The 20365-nt window shown below is 44.7% G+C and overlaps 1 protein-coding gene across 1 annotated transcript in view; it reads left to right on the forward strand.

Annotated features, from left to right (window-relative positions):
- LOC135572491 (uncharacterized) overlaps window positions 1-20365 on the forward strand; it is a 54938-nt gene that overhangs the window by 10004 nt on the left and 24569 nt on the right. Inside the window, exon 2 of the mRNA XM_065020523.1 lies at window positions 144-255. Coding sequence (XP_064876595.1) covers window positions 144-255 — 112 coding nt within the window. The remainder of the gene's footprint in view (window positions 1-143; window positions 256-20365) is intronic.

Below are 20365 nucleotides of genomic sequence, written 5' to 3' on the forward strand. Positions count from 1 at the left end.
TTCTAAAGGTGGTTTAGTGTTAATATCTCAAGAGGTTTAAGCGCTAGAGCGAGTGGAATAATAAGTATGTAAGAAATCTAGAGTTGTGCTTTGCCTTCAGCAAGCACACCTAATCAGGTTGTGTTTGTGTGTTCGTTCTCCAGTGCTGCTGAGACCAATGGATCTGGTGGTGATGCCCTGGGGAGGGATGCTGAGGACTGGCCTGATGTCAGTCACACCAAGAAGACCAGATCTCTGACTGCTCCCAGATCAAAGGTCAGTTAAGGCATCCGCATGCATCCCAACTGACACAGTTCGGTAGAGTTTATGCCTATATTTTGACGACATTTTGTGACGTTTCGGTGGAATTTGGTGAGGGGTTTTTGAGTTCTTCGGGCACACCGCATTTTTTCTGAAGGCAAGCCGAAGTTCGGACCAAAGTCTACGCCCCTTTGTCGGGGATTAATCAACCATAGTGATTCTTCAATAAAGTACTTCTTGTCATTCAACGAGATGACTCGTTTTCATATTTTTCCATTGACAAATACCCCGCCAAAGATCTTATTTAGATGTAAAATTGTGTGACTAATATCTCTTTGAAACAAACGTCAAAATTAATGACCGATTTCTTGAGTTATTTTAGATTAATTTGGACTATTTTGAGTAAGTATATACTGGCTACGGCACCTCAAAATGGACAAACGAACACTCGTTTGGTTCGCCTCGCCGAGTTCGACTAGGTGCCAGTCGAAATGAAGCATGTTGATGCTTTTAGGGTCTGTCAGTCCTTCTGGAGATATAGTGCATTCGGAAAGTATTCAGACCCCTTCACTTTTTCCACATTTTGTTACATTACAGCCTTGTTCTAAAATGTATTCAATTCATTTTAATCTAATACCCCATAATGACAAAGCGAAAACAAGTTTAGACATTTTTGCAAATGTATTAAAAATAAAAAACAGATACCTGTATTCAGACCCTTTGCTATGAGACTCAAAATTGAGCTCAGGTGCATCCTGTTTCCACTGATCATCCTTGAGATGTTTCTACAACTTGATTGGAGTCCGGACGCCTGTGGTAAATTCAATTGATTGGACGTGATTTGGAAAGGCTGTCTATGTAAGGGACTGTCTATATAAGGTCCCAGAGTTGACAGTGCATGTCAGAGCAAAAACCAAGCCATGAGGTCCAAGGAATTGTCCTTGGAGCTCAGAGACAGGATTGTGTCGAGGCACAGATCTGGGGAAGGGTACCAAAACATTTCTGCAGCATTGAAGGTCCCCATTACTTTCAAAAATAAACTTTATATTTCGATGGAAATATATGGGTAGCCATGAGAAAGAACCGCTGCCTCACATAGCAATCAACTATCGAGGATCGCTATGGGGCGCAATCAGGCGATGTAGGCTTGTACATAATCGTCCATCCTTAAAACAAACAAACACACACACACCCTCTGTGTGGTTACAGTAGGCTAACATATGTCAATGGTTTTAAGAACAGCAGTAACATCAGGCAGGATTTAGGCTACCAACTGCCTAGCCAATGATCACGTTCCTGCACTGACTGTGTGGAGGCTCATTGATTTAACGTTACGTTAGCCTACATGATACACTAGTAAAGTAATCAAATATATAGCTGTCGGCTATATTAGCCACGACGTAGTCTTTTTATCTGAAAATAATCATTTGGGGTATCATCTTTCCAAGGGCACAGTCTGAATTCACCTAACGACATTCCTCTGCACTGCCTCGTGCAACTTTTTCTCAGCTGGCACAATTTGATTGGCCGCTGTCCGATTCAAACTCTAAACCGTTAAATGAAGAGTTGATGCGCTGCACACTTTTTAAAATAGCATTATTTTTAATATTTGGGCTTCGAGAGGGTATCAAGTCAGTTCGAGTTAAAAGGCTCAAGTCCAAGTTCAGTCACGAGTCATTGGTGTTAAAGTCAAAGTCGAGTTGCAAGTCATCATATTTGTGACTCGAGTCTGACTCGAGTCCAAGTCATATGACTCGAGTCCACACCTCTGCTGTAAAGTAACAACATGTGGGGGAAAGGAAGGGGTCTGAATCATTTCCAAATGCGCTGTAAGTTTGTAATGTTGGTGTGAGCCACACCTGGGTAAAAATACTATTTCAATTACTTTCACATACTTTAAAATGTGTTTTGATATTTTTTCTTTGAAAATAAAAGCATTGGAATGTATTTAGAAATACACATGGAAAGTATTGGTATATATTTGAAAATACAAAACACTTAAATACTCCAATTAATTTGAACCCTGGTATGTTTGGCCCTACCGGTATGTATTTGGAAACAATTATTTGAAAATAGTTTCAAATAGCCTACTATTTATTGGAAATTATTTGAAAATACTTTCTAGTGCTCAGTGATTAAGTGACATTTTGATTTTTTTATAGGTTATTAAACAACTAATTGACAGATGTCGGTTCAATTACTTGAATTCCATTTAGTTTTTTGGGGGTGTGGATTTTGGCCACATTTTTTGAAAATGCAAAAACACAGAAAATAAGTATTTAAAAAATCTGTCATATTCTTGCACTTTAGGCTATCCTTTTCTCTCAAACAAACATTAGGTAATCTGTGTCTCTTAAGTTGTCGCCACCGCTGTCAGTCCATCTGGAGATCTATTTAAGCAATAATATATGAGAGGCCATGTGTTATGACATTTTTATCATGGCTGTGCTGTGGTCATAGAATATACTGTAATGTATGTCCGAAGTACTTCAGTTGTTCCTTTCCCTTAAACCTAATGTAATATGAAACTGTTGTAGCTCATCACACGACATGGGCTTTACCTTTGTGTTTGTCTAGGTTGTGTCTAGGATATCTCTTATGTTTGTCCTAGTCTAGTGACTCCATTTGTATCTCAATTTTGTCCAATGCTGTTTGCTCTATTGTTTTCAGGCTCAACTGCCAGTTCTGTGTGGATATTTGTGATGATGGTCAGTATATTTGCTGTGGTATTATCCCAGTGGAGTTCCAGTTCTAGTAGATGTTTGCTCTGTAGTCATTGTCCACTGTCCTCAGTCTTTTTTCAGTTAAGCCCAATATGGGTGCAGCTGATCCGCGTACTGGATCTTACCACTTCACTTTCTGTAATGACTGTAGCTCAGTTTGAGAAATAGTAATGCACATGAATCAAAAATGTAGTTATAGAATTATATCATCATCGGAATAGAATCATAGTTACAATTCTGTAAAAAACATTAAAAAATATATTTTTAATACAATTATGTCAAAAATATATTTCCTTATCAGCTTAACAGCTATGGTATCCATTTAATTTGCTTTACTATAGTATGACTGTAGCTCACTCCTAACTGTTAAGGTGCAGCATCTTTTTTCAGTAGTGGTGCTTGGGTAAAAAAATGAAGCCATATTACACCCTATGTGTTCTGATAATTGCGTGCTTTTCTCTATAAATCCTGTTAGTTCATATGCCTTGTGACCGTGATATATAGACCTAAAGAAGACAGTGAGAAGACGGTGGCAGAATACATTCAACCACACCTTTTGTTTCATCATAAAACTGGAGAGCAAACCACTGTCCGGCAAAGTCCACAATGCGTATTGCATGTAACAAACAGTTACATGGCCTACAGCACGGTCAAGCAAGTTAACTAAACAACTATTCATTTAGATCCACAGAGAGTTACCGGAAGTCGCAAAGAAAACAGGAGCCGCCTCCCGTATTCCTGCACCATTTATACTTCAACATCATCAAATCACCTCTGCTTAGTCTAATACAAAGAAAACAGGAGCCGCCTCCCGTATTCCAGCACCATTTACACTTCAACATTTCAACATCACCAAATCACCTCTGCTTAGTCTAATACAAAGAAAACAGGAGCCGCCTCCACTATTCCAGCACCATTTACACTTCAACATCACCAGATCACCTCTGCTTAGTCTAATACAAAGAAAACAGGAGCCGCCTCCCGTATTCCAGCACCATTTACACTTCAACATTTCAACATCACCAAATCACCTCTGCTTAGTCTAATACAATGACAACTGGGGCTGACCCCAATAAGTCGACTGTTCGATTGTTTGATCGTTAGGCTGTTAGTCGACCGAGATTGTTTTAGTCGAGCAGTAACAAATATATATTGCTGATTGATGGCCTAGAATAAAAGCCCATTTATGCTTGATTAGAAAATGTGGTCAGTGGCTCCATATGGAGAGTGTGATGCAATTACTGAGCCTATAGAGGCATGCAGAGGCCAAATCGAGCTCTGTACCGCATCGCCATGCGCCTTCCACATTTTGTAACAATGCGGAGGGCTCTGTATAGCTCAGCATGGATTGGTTGATGGTAGGTGGGGGCGGTACATCCTGTATAAACACAAACTCACTTCCTTGACAACAGCTCTGCTCCGCAAATCGCAAGAGGTATGAATGCCCCGACTTCTGCTGAGGCCATATCAGTGTAAATGATGCATGGTTAATGACGATGTCAGATTGACTAAGCGCCCAGATGCACAACGCACTTCTCTCTCCAGAATGCGCTCTCCTGACAATTTGTATACATTCCTTGTTTCATAACTTTATTGTGTGTATTGTTTGGGTAAGATTGTTTGTGTAAATCACCAGTATTACATTTACTGTTTATTCTTATAATTTCTAACCCACAATGTTTGTAACTTTGGGTACGGTCATTTATTTGAATGCATTCAATATTATTCCAGTCTTCCTGTTCTCATTGTCGAAAGTGGACACATTGTTTGCAGAGTTTACAACCTATGCTACACTTGTGAGAAACAAGTTTCGGTTTATTTAATTTCATTTACGAGATCTGTCAATTTCGTCATTGTCTTTTGTTTGGAGTGTTCTTGTAAATGTCGAGTAAGGACGTGCAGGCATAGAAGTAGGCCTATAGGCTACCTGGCCTGCGTGCAAATGTAGGCATATAGAGGTTAGAGCGTTGGGCCTGTAACGGGAAGGTTGCTGGATCGAATCCCAGAGCTGACAAGGTAAAAATATGTCTTTCTTCCCCTGGGCAAGGCAGTTAACCCATTGTTCCCCGGGTGCCGAAGACACCCGGTAGCCCCCCGCACCTCTCTGATTAAGGTAGCCCCCCCCACCTCTCTGATTAAGGCAGCCCCCCCCACCTCTCTGATTAAGGCAGCCCCCGCACCTCTCTGATTAAGGTAGCCTCCCGCACCTCTCTGATTAAGGTAGCCCCCCACCTCTCTGATTAAGGCAGCCCCCCACCTCTCTGATTAAGGTAGCCCCCCCCCACCTCTCTGATTAAGGTAGCCCCCACACCTCTCTGATTAAGGTAGCCCCCGCACCTCTCTGATTAAGGTAGCCCCCCCTCTCTGATTAAGGCAGCCCCCCACCTCTCTGATTAAGGCAGCCCCCCCGCACCTCTCTGATTAAGGTAGCCCCCGCACCTCTCTGATTAAGGTAGCCCCCCACCTCTCTGATTAAGGTAGCCCCCGCACCTCTCTGATTAAGGTAGCCCCCGCACCTCTCTGATTAAGGTAGCCCCCACCTCTCTGATTAAGGCAGCCCCCACCTCTCTGATTAAGGCAGCCCCGCACCTCTCTGATTAAGGTAGCCCCCGCACCTCTCTGATTAAGGTAGCCCCCCACCTCTCTGATTAAGGCAGCCCCCGCACCTCTCTGATTAAGGTAGCCCCCGCACCTCTCTGATTAAGGTAGCCCCCACCTCTCTGATTAAGGTAGCCCCCACCTCTCTGATTAAGGTAGCCCCCGCACCTCTCTGATTAAGGTAGCCCCCACCTCTCTGATTAAGGCAGCCCCCCACCTCTCTGATTAAGGCAGCCCCCGCACCTCTCTGATTAAGGTAGCCCCCGCACCTCTCTGATTAAGGTAGCCCCCACCTCTCTGATTAAGGTAGCCCCCGCACCTCTCTGATTAAGGTAGCCCCCACCTCTCTGATTAAGGTAGCCCCCCACCTCTCTGATTAAGGCAGCCCCCCACCTCTCTGATTAAGGTAGCCCCCCACCTCTCTGATTAAGGTAGCCCCCACCTCTCTGATTAAGGCAGCCCCCACCTCTCTGATTAAGGCAGCCCCCCACCTCTCTGATTAAGGCAGCCCCCCACCTCTCTGATTAAGGCAGCCCCCCACCTCTCTGATTAAGGCAGCCCCCCACCTCTCTGATTAAGGTAGCCCCGGCACCTCTCTGATTAAGGCAGCCCCCCACCTCTCTGATTAAGGCAGCCTCCCCCACCTCTCTGATTAAGGTAGCCGCCGGCACCTCTCTGATTAAGGTAGCCCCCCACCTCTCTGATTAAGGTAGCCCCCCGCACCTCTCTGATTAAGGTAGCCCCCCACCTCTCTGATTAAGGTAGCCCCCCACCTCTCTGATTAAGGCAGCCCCCCACCTCTATGATTAAGGCAGCCCCCCCACCTCTCTGATTAAGGTAGCCCCCGGCACCTCTCTGATTAAGGTAGCCCCCCACCTCTAATTAGGACAGCCCCCCACCTCTCTGATTAAGGCAGCCTCCCCCACCTTTCTGATTAAGGTAGCCCCCCACCTCTCTGATTAAGCACCTCTCTGATTAAGGTAGCCCCCCACCTCTCTGATTAAGGTAGCCCCCACCTCTCTGATTAAGGCAGCCCCCCACCTCTCTGATTAAGGTAGCCCCCGCACCTCTCTGATTAAGGTAGCCCCCACCTCTCTGATTAAGGTAGCCCCCCACCTCTCTGATTAAGGTAGCCCCCCACCTCTCTGATTAAGGCAGCCCCCCACCTCTCTGATTAAGGCAGCCCCCACCTCTCTGATTAAGGCAGCCCCCCACCTCTCTGATTAAGGTAGCCCCCGATTAGCACCTCTCTGATTAAGGTAGCCCCCCACCTCTGATTAAGGCAGCCCCCCACCTCTCTGATTAAGGCAGCCTCCCCCACCTCTCTGATTAAGGTAGCCCCCGGCACCTCTCTGATTAAGGTAGCCCCCCACCTCTCTGATTAAGGTAGCCCCCGCACCTCTCTGATTAAGGTAGCCCCCACCTCTCTGATTAAGGTAGCCCCCCACCTCTCTGATTAAGGCAGCCCCCGCCACCTCTCTGATTAAGGCAGCCCCCCCCCACCTCTCTGATTAAGGTAGCCCCCGCACCTCTCTGATTAAGGTAGCCCCCCACCTCTGATTAAGGCAGCCCCCCACCTCTCTGATTAAGGCAGCCTCCCCCACCTTTCTGATTAAGGTAGCCCCCCACCTCTCTGATTAAGGCAGCCCCCCACCTCTCTGATTAAGGTAGCCCCCCTCTGACCTCTCTGATTAAGGTAGCCCCCCACCTCTCTGATTAAGGCAGCCCCCCACCTCTCTGATTAAGGCAGCCCCCCCACCTCTCTGATTAAGGTAGCCCCCACCTCTCTGATTAAGGTAGCCCCCCCCTCTCTGATTAAGGTAGCCCCCGGAACCTCTCTGATTAAGGTAGCCCCCCACCTCTCTGATTAAGGTAGCCCCCCACCTCTCTGATTAAGGTAGCCCCCCACCTCTCTGATTAAGGTAGCCCCGGCACCTCTCTGATTAAGGTAGCCCCCCATCTCTCTGATTAAGGCAGCCCCCGCACCTCTCTGATTAAGGTAGCCCCCACCTCTCTGATTAAGGTAGCCCCCCACCTCTCTGATTAAGGTAGCCCCGGCACCTCTCTGATTAAGGTAGCCCCCCACCTCTCTGATTAAGGCAGCCCCCGGCACCTCTCTGATTCAGAAGGGTTGGGTTAAATGCGGAAGACACATTTCAGTTGGATACATTCAGTTGGACAACTGACTAGGTATCCCCCTTTCCCTATGTGCCCATTTGTGGATCTGATACTATTTCTGATTGTCTTAACCAACTACCACTAATAAATGACCTGTGGAGCTTCTCAAAGTGATGTTTCCTTCACCTCAAACAGCAAGCAAACAAAGTATTTTGAATTACAATAGTTCCTCAATATATTTGAAAAATCTTTCCAGCTCTCTCCCTTTCAATAATCAGCCAGTGTGAAAGGGAAAAATGTCATGCTCTAATCCAGTGGAAACATCATAAAATAGGCCTACCAGGTCACTTCTTATCAGTGCTTGACTTGGGCTGAAATAGGTTCTGGTACTCATTTTGGGTGCTGGTACTGTTTATATTTAGGTGTAGGAGCTCCACAATATTTTTGAGCTAATATTCTATAAGAGGAACAAGAGCTCAATCAGTAGAGAATCTAAGGTGCCGGTACTCTGCTCCGGTGAGCTCCTGCCTAAGTCAAGCACATCTTCTTATCTCTTGCGCAAATAGCCTACAGCTGTGTCTGTCCAGAGGACACTGGCACAGGAATCTGAGGGCCCAGAATATTTTATACAATGTTGCAAGTTTCGGGGTTGGGCCCAACTTAATAGTTGATACAATGTTTCGAGTTTGTTGCAGACAGACCATGCATAGCTAAAATGATTTCTAGGATATTTATTTTCAGCAGGATATTTTCTACCTGCAGGCTATTTGTTTGCTTTATGTAGGATTTTTAGATAGGTGGCAATATAAGTAACTTTTTTAGGTTTGCATCATTTTCATTTAGATTTGGATCGATATTTTGATTAACCACATGACAATGATTTTGAGATATGAAGATGTTATTATAAATTAGATGAAACTTGAAATGTGCATATGAATACTATAACTGGCACGCATATTAGTCCAATCAACGTAAGCTAAATATGATGTTCATGGTTCTGATTCCTGTGTGTGTGTGTGTGTGTGTGTGTGTGTGTGTGTGTGTGCGCGTGTTCCTTTGTGCAAGTAGAAAAACATGTTGACTCACCCTACTCGTAGAGAAACGCCAGTGCCAGCCTCTTTCATGCTGACGAAACTATCACTCTGTCATACCGTACACACTTTTATTTTTTGTTGTCCTAGGCTACCTGGCTAATATGCTTGCTCACATGCTTGCTCACTTTCTTTCATTGACAACGTTAGCTCGTTAACATTAGCCTTCTACTTCTAGCTACATTTTGAACTTCCATCCTCTCAGGCCAGGGGCACAATGTGTGAATCAATGGTTTGAGCAGAATCACAGTTATAATCATTGTTCAGTACGGAGAATTAAGTAAAATCACAAGTCCAAATCACTATCTTCATCCGTAGCTAATATAGAAAATGGGACAATTTTACCTAGCTAGCTATCCACCGGAGGACAACAACGGTGTGATTTGTTTGATCGTAGCTAGCTACATAGCTAGCTACATAGCCGTCTTTGTTTCAAAGATAATTGTGTAGTCTAGAGCGATTTTCTAGGTTAGCTAGCCAGCTATTGTCGTTCTCCTACGCAACGTAACGTAACCAACACTGCTAGCTAGCCAGCTAGCTCCCGATAAGCAGCATTGTAGAAACTTCACACTCAACGGTACGACTTGATTAGGGTAGTGTCAACAACGCAGCTAGCCTACCCCAGCAGTACTCTATCATTTTAATCATTTTAGTCAATTAGATTCTTGCTACGTAAGCTTAACTTTCTGAACATTCGAGACGTGTAGTCCACTTGTCATTCCAATCTCCTCTGCATTAGCGTAGCCTCTTCTCTAGCCTGTCAACTATGTGTCTGTCTATCCCTGTTCTCTCCTCTCTGCACAGACCATACAAACGCTCCACACCCGCATGGCCGCAGCCACCCTAATCTGGTGGTCCCAGCGCGCACGACCCACGTGGAGTTCCAGGTCTCCGGTAGCCTCTGGAACTGCCGATCTGCGGCCAACAAGGCAGAGTTCATCTCAGCCTATGTCTCCCTCCAGTCCCTCGACTTCTTGGCTCTGACGGAAACATGGATCACCACAGACAACACCGCTACTCCTACTGCTCTCTCTTCGTCCGCCCACGTGCTCTCGCACACCCGAGAGCTTCTGGTCAGCGGGGTGGTGGCACCGGGATCCTCATCTCTCCCAAGTGGTCATTCTCTCTTTCTCCCCTTACCCATCTGTCTATCGCCTCCTTTGAATTCCATGCTGTCACAGTTACCAGCCCTTTCAAGCTTAACATCCTTATCATTTATCGCCCTCCAGGTTCCCTCGGAGAGTTCATCAAAGAGCTTGATGCCTTGATAAGCTCCTTTCCTGAGGACGGCTCACCTCTCACAGTTCTGGGCGACTTTAACCTCCCCACGTCTACCTTTGACTTATTCCTCTCTGCCTCCTTCTTTCCACTCCTCTCCTCTTTTGACCTCACCCTCTCACCTTCCCCCTACTCACAAGGCAGGCAATACGCTCGACCTCATCTTTACTAGATGCTGTTCCTCCACTAACCTCACTGCAACTCCCCCTCCAAGTCTCCGACCACTACCTTGTATCCTTTTCCCTCTCGCTCTCATCCAACACTTCCCACACTGCCCCTACTCGGATGGTATCGCGCCGTCCCAACCTTCGCTCTCTCTCCCCGCTACTCTCTCCTCTTCCATCCTATCATCTCTTCCCTCTGCTCAAACCTTCTCCAACCTATCTCCTGATTCTGCCTCCTCAACCCTCCTCTCCTCCCTTTCTGCATCCTTTGACTCTCTATGTCCCCTATCCTCCAGGCCGGCTCGGTCCTCCCCTCCCGCTCCGTGGCTCGACGACTCATTGCGAGCTCACAGAACAGGGCTCCGGGCAGCCGAGCGGAAATGGAGGAAAACTCGCCTCCCTGCAGACCTGGCATCCTTTCACTCCCTCCTCTCTACATTTTCCTCCTCTGTCTCTGCTGCTAAAGCCACTTTCTACCACTCTAAATTCCAAGCATCTGCCTCTAACCCTAGGAAGCTCTTTGCCACCTTCTCCTCCCTCTTGAATCCTCCTCCCCCTCCCCCCTCCTCCCTCTCTGCAGATGACTTCGTCAACCATTTTGAAAAGAAGGTCGACGACATCCGATCCTCGTTGCTAAGTCAAACGACACCGCTGGTTCTGCTCACACTGCCCTACCCTGTGCTCTGACCTCTTTCTCCCCTCTCTCTCCAGATGACATCTCACGTCTTGTGACGGCCGGCCGCCCAACAACCTGCCCGCTTGACCCTATCCCCTCCTCTCTTCTCCAGACCATCTCCGTGACCTTCTCCCTTACCTCACCTCGCTCATCAACTCATCCCTGACCGCTGGCTACGTCCCTCCCGTCTTCAAGAGAGCGAGAGTTGCACCCCTTCTGAAAAACCTACACTCGATCCCTCCGATGTCAACAACTACAGACCAGTATCCCTTCTTTCTTTTCTCTCCAAAACTCTTGAACGTGCCGTCCTTGGCCAGCTCTCCCGCTATCTCTCTCAGAATGACCTTCTTGATCCAAATCAGTCAGGTTTCAAGACTAGTCATTCAACTGAGACTGCTCTTCTCTGTATCACGGAGGCGCTCCGCACTGCTAAAGCTAACTCTCTCTCCTCTGCTCTCATCCTTCTAGACCTATCGGCTGCCTTCGATACTGTGAACCATCAGATCCTCCTCTCCACCCTCTCCGAGTTGGGCATCTCCCGGCGCGGCCCACGCTTGGATTGCGTCCTACCTGACAGGTCGCTCCTACCAGGTGGCGTGGCGAGAATCCGTCTCCTCACCACGTGCTCTCACCACTGGTGTCCCCAGGGCTCTGTTCTAGGCCCTCTCCTATTCTCGCTATACACCAAGTCACTTGGCTCTGTCATAACCTCACATGGTCTCTCCTATCATTGCTATGCAGACGACACACAATTAATCTTCTCCTTTCCCCCTTCTGACGACCAGGTGGCGAATCGCATCTCTGCATGTCTGGCAGACATATCAGTGTGGATGACGGATCATCACCTCAAGCTGAACCTCGGCAAGACGGAGCTGCTCTTCCTCCCGGGAAGGACTGCCCGTTCCATGATCTCGCCATCACGGTTGACAACTCCATTGTGTCCTCGTCCCAGAGCGCTAAGAACCTTGGCGTGATCCTGGACAACACCCTGTCGTTCTCAAATAACATCAAGGCGGTGGCCCGTTCCTGTAGATTCATGCTCTACAACATCCGCAGAGTACGACCCTGCCTCACACAGGAAGCGGCGCAGGTCCTAATCCAGGCACTTGTCATCTCCCGTCTGGATTACTGCAACTCGCTGTTGGCTGGGCTCCCTGCCTGTGCCATTAAACCCCTACAACTCATCCAGAACGCCGCAGCCCGTCTGGTGTTCAACCTTCCCAAGTTCTCTCACGTCACCCCGCTCCTCCGCTCTCTCCACTGGCTTCCAGTTGAAGCTCGCATCCGCTACAAGACCATGGTGCTTGCCTACGGAGCTGTGAGGGGAACGGCACCTCACTACCTCCAGGCTCTGATCAGGCCCTACACCCAAACAAGGGCACTGCGTTCATCCACCTCTGGCCTGCTCGCCTCCCTACCACTGAGGAAGTACAGTTCCCGCTCAGCCCAGTCAAAACTGTTCGCTGCTCTGGCCCCCCAATGGTGGAACAAACTCCCTCACGACGCCAGGACAGCGGAGTCAATCACCACCTTCCGGAGACACCTGAAACCCCACCTCTTTAAGGAATACCTAGGATAGGATAAAGTAATCCTTCTCCCCTCCCCCCTTAAAAGACCTAGATGCACTATTGTAAAGTGGCTGTTCCACTGGATGTCATAAGGTGAAAGCACCAATTTGTAAGTCGCTCTGGGTAAGAGCGTCTGCTAAATGACTTAAATGTAATGTAAATGTAACACAACGAGATGCAACAATTCAAGTTGTTTCGGTCAATGATGTATGCTCTCAATGAGATTGATTTGATAGGAGGGACGCCAAATCCAAACTGGCTTCCCTTTACACTTTTTTTTTTTGGTGCGCCAGGACCATTCACAGTTGAGCTTACTATTGGCTATTATTTTATACTTTTTTTCTATCAGGGGAGGCCAAATGCTCACTGGCTTCCCTTGCATTCAATGCTACAGTTGGCAACAATGTCATACTCTGTTGGACCAGACAGCATCAGATAGATGGCCTACACATACAGAGACAGAGGGGCGCTGTTTCCCTCGCTCGGATGTTTTCTCAGGATAGATACATTCAGCCTCTTGCGATTTGAATGCAGAGAGACGAAAGATACATTATTATTGATATATTTTCCCATTTTTTGGGGGGGAAGCCTGGCTTCCTTTGGCATCCATAAATACACGCCACTGTCTGTTTGAGAAGCCTAATCGCATAAGGGCAGCTACTGCTTTTGTTGGTGTTATTATGGCGTCCGTCATTCTGATGGAGAAACCATCTGGGTATTTCTCTTAATTGTCTCAAGGTTTGTCAGAGTAAGGAATATACTCGGGGTCTTATTTTTGTTTGTGTTAGAAAATGTGTATCGCCTCTTTAAAGGTTAGTGTGTGTGACCCCTTTCTAACAGTAACTGCATGCCAGTCGTAGTCCCCCTCCACGCCCTCTGTCAGTTCTCAGTGCAGTCATGACCGTGCAGTACACACCCACACACAGACTAATCACACTGTGATCTGTGTAGCAGTCATTTTAAGCGGCGTTGCAATTTGAATGATGACGTTACCAGGTTCTGTTATTCCACGCTAGAGGGAGATACAGCACAACAGGTTGTGGTGGAGCTCTGTCCCCCTCTGCTGTGTGACTGTGTGCTGCACATACCAGGGTTCAAATACATGTGTATTTGTATTTGAAATACCTATTTTCTGTTTATTTTTTTTCTGTAGCCGAATCATAGCCAGAATCACCTCGTCGACCGCTGTTGAATAATTCATCAATAGACACATCTAACCTTTTTTTTAAAAGAAGACCGATTTAGTTATTTAGTATAATGCAATGAAAATGTGCATTGTATAAAAAAAAACTGTTGTTTTTACTGAAGCGCCATAGCCTATAGCGCTCTACACTCCCTCGCATCATCAGTTGGAAAGAGGAGGAGATGTAGAACGTTTAGTAGAGACTAAGCTAGCAAAACAATTGCTTATAATCCATTAGTTAACACTCCCACTATTAGGTAAAGTTTATCTACATGAAAATAAAGTGGATAAAACGTTTTTTAAATTTTTTATAAAAAAATAATGTAGGCCTATTTAAACTGTTTTGACGGTTGTTTTATGTTCACGGCGGTCTTCATCCATAACCGTCAGTTAAACGGTTATTCAATTACCATCACGGCCCTACTTGTATTCTATCTACTTGTATTTTGAATGGAAAAAATATCCAAATACTTACTTGGAAATTTCTTTGAAAATAATTGGAATACGCGAAATAGTTTAACTCGGGTTTGGTGTAGCCTATTAAAAAAGGGCCAAGCCAATAACAAAATAATGATCAGCTTAATAATTAGATTTGTTTTCGTTTAATGTAGGCTATTTCTTGTTGCTAGATGTTTAGAATTGCTCAGAGGGATTAGGGAAAAGTTGCCCCTATTTTATATTTCCAACATATTAGTGAACACTTCTCAAAGTGTTCTAGTGAGTTAGGAGACACATGGGAACTTTCAATATTTGGTAGCTTTTCTACGTGTGTCTGTGTTGCTTAAAGGAGCAACCTGTAGTTGGATTTATAAATTAATTATATACAGTCAAAGTCGGAAGTTTACATCCACCTCAGCCAAATACATTTAAACGCCGCTTTACACAATTCCTGACATTTAATCCTAGTAAAGATTCCCTGTCTTAGGTCAGTTAGGATCACCACTTTATTTTAAGAATGTGAAATGTCAGAATAATAGTTGAGAGAATTATTTATTTGAGCTTTTATTCCTTTCATCACATTCCCAGTGGGTCAGAAGTTTACATACACTCAATTAGTATTTGGTAGCATTGCCTTTAAATTGTTTAACGTGGGTCAAACGTTTCAGGTAGCCTTCCACAAGCTTCCCACAATAAGTTGGGTGAATTTTGGCCCATTCCTCCTGACAGAGCTGAGTCAGGTTTGTAGGCCTCCTTGCTCGCACACACACACAGTTCTGCTCACAAATGTTCTATGGGATTGAGGTCAGGGCTTTGTGAAGGCCACTCTAATACCTTGACTTTGTTGTCCTTAAGCCATTTTGCCACAACTTTGAAAGTATGCTTGGCGTCATTGTCCATTTGGAAGACCCATTTGCGACCAAGCTTTAACTTCCTGACTGATGTCTTGAGATGTTCAATATATCCACATAAATTTCCTACCTCATCTATTTTGTGAAGTGCACCAGTCCCCCCTGCAGCAAAGCACCCCCACAACATGATGCTGCCACTCCCGTGGTTCATGGTTGGGATGGTGTTCTTCAGCTTGCAAGCCTCCCCCTTTTCCTCCAAACATTATGATGGTCATTATGGCCAAACAGTTCTATTTTTGTTTCATCAGACCAGAGGACATTTCTCCAAAACGTGCAATCTTTGTCCACAAGTGCAGTTGCAAACCGTAGTCTGGGTTTTTTATGGTGGTTTTGGAGCAGTGGCTTCTTCCTTGCTGAGCGGCCTTTCAGGTTATGTTGATATAGGACTCGTTTTACTGTGGATATAGATAATTTTGTACCTGTTTCCTCCAGCATCTTCACAAGGTCCTTTGATGTTGTTCTGGGATTGATTTACGCTTTTCGCACCAAAGTACGTTCATCTCTAGGAGACTGGCATTTGGACATTTGACTTGTGGAGGTCTACAATTATATTCCTGAGGTCTTGGCTGATTTCTTTTGATTTTCCCATGATGTCAAGCAAAGAGACACTACATTTGATGGTAGGCCTTGAAATACATCCACAGGTACAACTCCAATTGACTCAAATGAGGCCAATTAGCCTATCAGAAGCTTCTAAAGCCATGACATCATTTTCTGGAATTTTCCAAGCTGTTTAAAGGCACAGTCAACTTAATGTCTGTAAACATCTGAACCACTGGAATTGTGATACAGTGAATATAATTGAAATAATCTGTCTGTAAACAATTGTTGGAAAAATTACTTATTATGTATTTAACCGACTTCCCAAAACTATAGTTTGTTAACAAGAAATATGTGGAGTCGTTGACGAGTTTTGATGACTTCAACCTAAGTGTATGTAAACTTCCGACTTCAACTATATACCCATTGATTCTTGAAGCCCCCATGCTGTCTTTTAAATGTTCTTTTTAAATCATCACTTTGTGTTCAACATTTGCAAACACCCAGTTTTCATTCCTCTCCATATTCTTATAATTTTTGTCCAAAAGGAAAAGGCTTGCTGTCGCCCAAGGTTAGCAGCAACATTCTGCGACAGATACAGGATTTCCCGTATACCGTATACTCCCGTAAAGCCCAGCTCATTGGATATGTAGCTAGCTTTGTTTGACCCTGATTGGTGCCTATTTGACAAAGTTACAGTCAATCAAGTGAAGATCGGCCTCGTCATCGGCGTGCCATGGGCAGGGTAGCCTAGTGGTTAGAGCGTTGGACTAGCAACCGGAAGGTTGCAAGTTTGAATCCCCGAGCTGACAAGGTACAAACCTGTCGTTCTGCCCCTGTTCCTAGGCCGTCATTGAAAATAAGAATTTGTTCTTAACTGACTTGCCTAGTAAAATAAAGGTACAATTTAAAAATAAAATAAAACGTTTCGGGTTTGATTTTCACAGATGCCTTTCTTTGTAAATTGAACGAGTGGAAGTAGAAAATTGATCGTGCATGCTATATGGACTTTTTTAGGATATGAAAAAAGATTTTTATCCAACAAAACACTTCATGTTATCTCTGGGACCCTTTGGATGATAAATCAGAGCAAGATTTCAGAATGTAAGTACACATTTCATCTTCAGAGGTGAATTTATCAAACCTATCGCGGTGAAAAAAGTGTTTTGTTGTTAGATCTCCTCAAACAATAGCATGACATTTTTTTTCAATAATAGTTATTGTAAATTGGACAGTGCAGTTATATTAACAACAATTTAAGCTTTCAGCCGATATAAGACACTTATAACAGGCAGTTAACCCACTGTTCCTAGGCCGTCATTGAAAATAAGAATTTGTTCTTAACTGACTTGCCTAGAAAAATAAAGGTAAAATTAAAAATATGTACCGACATTTGTTGTTTCTCTAAAATCTGCGATCGTGACAGAAGGCGCTGCATGATTTACAACTGTCCCGTTAACGGAACGCCTATCCCTCCGTCAGTCCTCCACTAACCTCACACCCTTTCAGTGTGTTCTAGGCTATCAACCGGCCCTAACATCGGAGTCAGATCGAGTCTCCTGTCGTGGACCTTTGGTTACGGCGCGCCGAGGAGGTATGGAACACCATAGATCAAAACTGGACGAAACCAAACGCTCTTGTGCTCAAAATATATCTTCATAAACAAAAAGGCACAGGGCGAACCCAAAGTGCAAAATATAAAGTACTCAGGAAATAGTAGGAGAGATTTCTCTCAGGAAAACAAGTAACATTTGCAGTGGCCGACAAAAACAAATGGCAGATGGAGTATATATATAGTGATAGAGTGGGAATTGGAACCAGGTGTGTGTGTAATGATGACGAGACAAGTCCGGGGGATTGATGAGTGAAGGGCGTTTTCCATCAGTAGGTTCGGCAGCAGCTAGAAGACCGGCAACGCCGAACGCCTGAGCCGGACAGGAGGGGGAGCCAAAGCGAAGGCTGATGTGACACATATGATAAGGAAAAACATATACAACTAATATAATATTTAAAAAATGACTTTCTTGAAACAATAAGGTTAGGGGAATACATTGTCTCATTCACCCCTGAAAACAAAGTACAAGTTACATCACTTTCATAACCAGAACATCACACACAACCGCATGCCCTTGATTTCCGTTGGCCCACAAACCACATCATGTTCTCCTTTCGGTCTTTCCTTTAACAGTCAACCATTTCTATAGTAGTCTTCAAGTACATTGACGTTTCACTCTTTCTGTTCTGACAATCAGCCAAATGCTAGCTTGGTCATTGATCTGTTTCTGCTGCTGTATATAGCAACCGCTATAGCCAAGCCAACTGCTATGGTAACATGGCATGACAACCATCATACATTAGGAGTTAGATGGACAGGATAAAGAGATCAGAGACCATGTTATAGATTTTCTACGACTTGCCCCACCAGCTTGGTATGTACAGTGCCATCGGAAAGTATTCAGACCCCTTGACTTTTTCCACATTTTGTTAGGTTACAGCCTTGTACAAAAAACTATCCACAGCCATCTACACACATACACCTTAATGACAAAAATCAAAAACAGGTTTTTAGAAATGTCAGCAAAATATTGCAAATAAAAAACAGAATTACCTTATTTGCTATGAGACTTGAAATTGAGCTCAGGTGCATCCTGTTTCCATTGATCATCCTTGATGTTTCTACAACTTGATTGGTCAATTGATTGGACGTGATTTGAAAAGGCACACATCTGTCTATATAAGGTCCCACAGTTGACAGTGCATGTCAAATCAAAAACCAAGCCATGAGGTTGAAGCAATTGTCCTTTGAGCTCCGATACATGATTGTGTCGAGGCACAGATCGGGGGAAGGGTACCAAAACATTTCTGCAGTGTTGAAGGCCACCAAGAACACAGTGGCGTCCATCATTCTTAAATGGAAGAAGTTTGGAACCACCAAGACTCTTCCTAGAGCTGGCTGCCCGGCCAAACTGTGCAATCGGTGGAGAAGGGCCTTGGTCAGGGAAGTGACCAAGAACCCGATGGACACCTGACAGAACTCTGTGGAGATGGCAGAAACTTCCAGAAGGACAACCATCTCTGCAGCACTCCAGCAATCAGGCCTTTATAGTTTTATTTTAAATGACTGTACAACCATCAAGATTAATTGTCAGATCCAACAGCAGATCTCTTTGTTTCTTGCGACCTATAACTAGCATCTCTGTTTTGTCTGAGTTTAAAAGTAAAACATTTGCTGCCATCCACGGCCTTATGTCTTTAACACAGGCTTCCAAGGTAGGCAATTTTTGGGGCTTCACCATATTTCATTGAAATGTACAGGTGTGTGTCATCCGCATAGCAGTGAAAGTTGACATTGTGTTTCCAAATGACCAAGAGGTAGAATTATATAGTGAAAACAGTAGTGGTCCTAAAACGGAACCTTGAGGAATGCTGAAACGTACAATTGATTTGTCAGAGGACATACCATCCACAGAGACTAACTGATACAGTGCCTTGCGAAAGTATTCGGCCCCCTTGAACTTTGCGACCTTTTGCCACATTTCAGGCTTCAAACATAAAGATATAAAACTGTATTTTTTTGTGAAGAATCAACAACAAGTGGGACACAATCATGAAGTGGAACGACATTTATTGGATATTTCAAACTTTTTTAACAAATCAAAAACTGAAAAATTGGGCGTGCAAAATTATTCAGCCCCCTTAAGTTAATACTTTGTAGCGCCACCTTTTGCTGCGATTACAGCTGTAAGTCGCTTGGGGTATGTCTCTATCAGTTTTGCACATCGAGAGACTGAAATGTTTTCCCATTCCTCCTTGCAAAACAGCTCGAGCTCAGTGAGGTTTGATGGAGAGCATTTGTGAACAGCAGTTTTCAGTTCTTTCCACAGATTCTCGATTGGATTCAGGTCTGGACTTTGACTTGGCCATTCTAACACCTGGATATGTTTATTTTTGAATCATTCCATTGTAGATTTTGCTTTATGTTTTGGATCATTGTCTTGTTGGAAGACAAATCTCCATCCCAGTCTCAGGTCTTTTGCAGACTCCATCAGGTTTTCTTCCAGAATGGTCCTGTATTTGGCTCCATCCATCTTCCCATCAATTTTAACCATATTCTCTGTCCCTGCTGAAGAAAAGCAGGCTCAAACCATGATGCTGCCACCACCATGTTTGACAGTGGGGATGGTGTGTTCAGGGTGATGAGCCTTGTTGCTTTTACGCCAAACATAACGTTTTGCATTGTTGCCAAAAAGTTCAATTTTGGTTTCATCTGACCAGAGCACCTTCTTCCACATGTTTGGTGTGTCTCCCAGGTGGCTTGTGGCAAACTTTAAACAACACTTTTTATGGATATCTTTAAGAAATGGCTTTCTTCTTGCCACTCTTCCATAAAGGCCAGATTTGTGCAATATACTGACTGACTGATTGTTGTCCTATGGACAGAGTCTCCCACCTCAGCTGTAGATCTCTGCAGTTCATCCAGAGTGATCATGGGCCTCTTGGCTGCATCTCTGATCAGTCTTCTCCTTGTATGAGCTGAAAGTTTAGAGGGACGGCCAGGTCTTGGTAGATTTGCAGTGGTCTGATACTCCTTTCATTTCAATATTATCGCTTGCACAGTGCTCCTTGGGATGTTTAAAGCTTGGGAAATCTTTTTGTATCCAAATCCGGCTTTAAACTTCTTCACAACAGTATCTCGGACCTGCCTGGTGTGTTCCTTGTTCTTCATGATGCTCTCTGCGCTTTTAATGGACCTCTGAGACTATCACAGTGCAGGTGCATTTATACGGAGACTTGATTACACACAGGTGGATTGTATTTATCATCATTAGTCATTTAG

This window comes from Oncorhynchus nerka, linkage group LG7, assembly GCF_034236695.1.
Source record: "Oncorhynchus nerka isolate Pitt River linkage group LG7, Oner_Uvic_2.0, whole genome shotgun sequence".
NCBI classification, from domain to species: Eukaryota; Metazoa; Chordata; class Actinopteri; order Salmoniformes; family Salmonidae; genus Oncorhynchus; species Oncorhynchus nerka.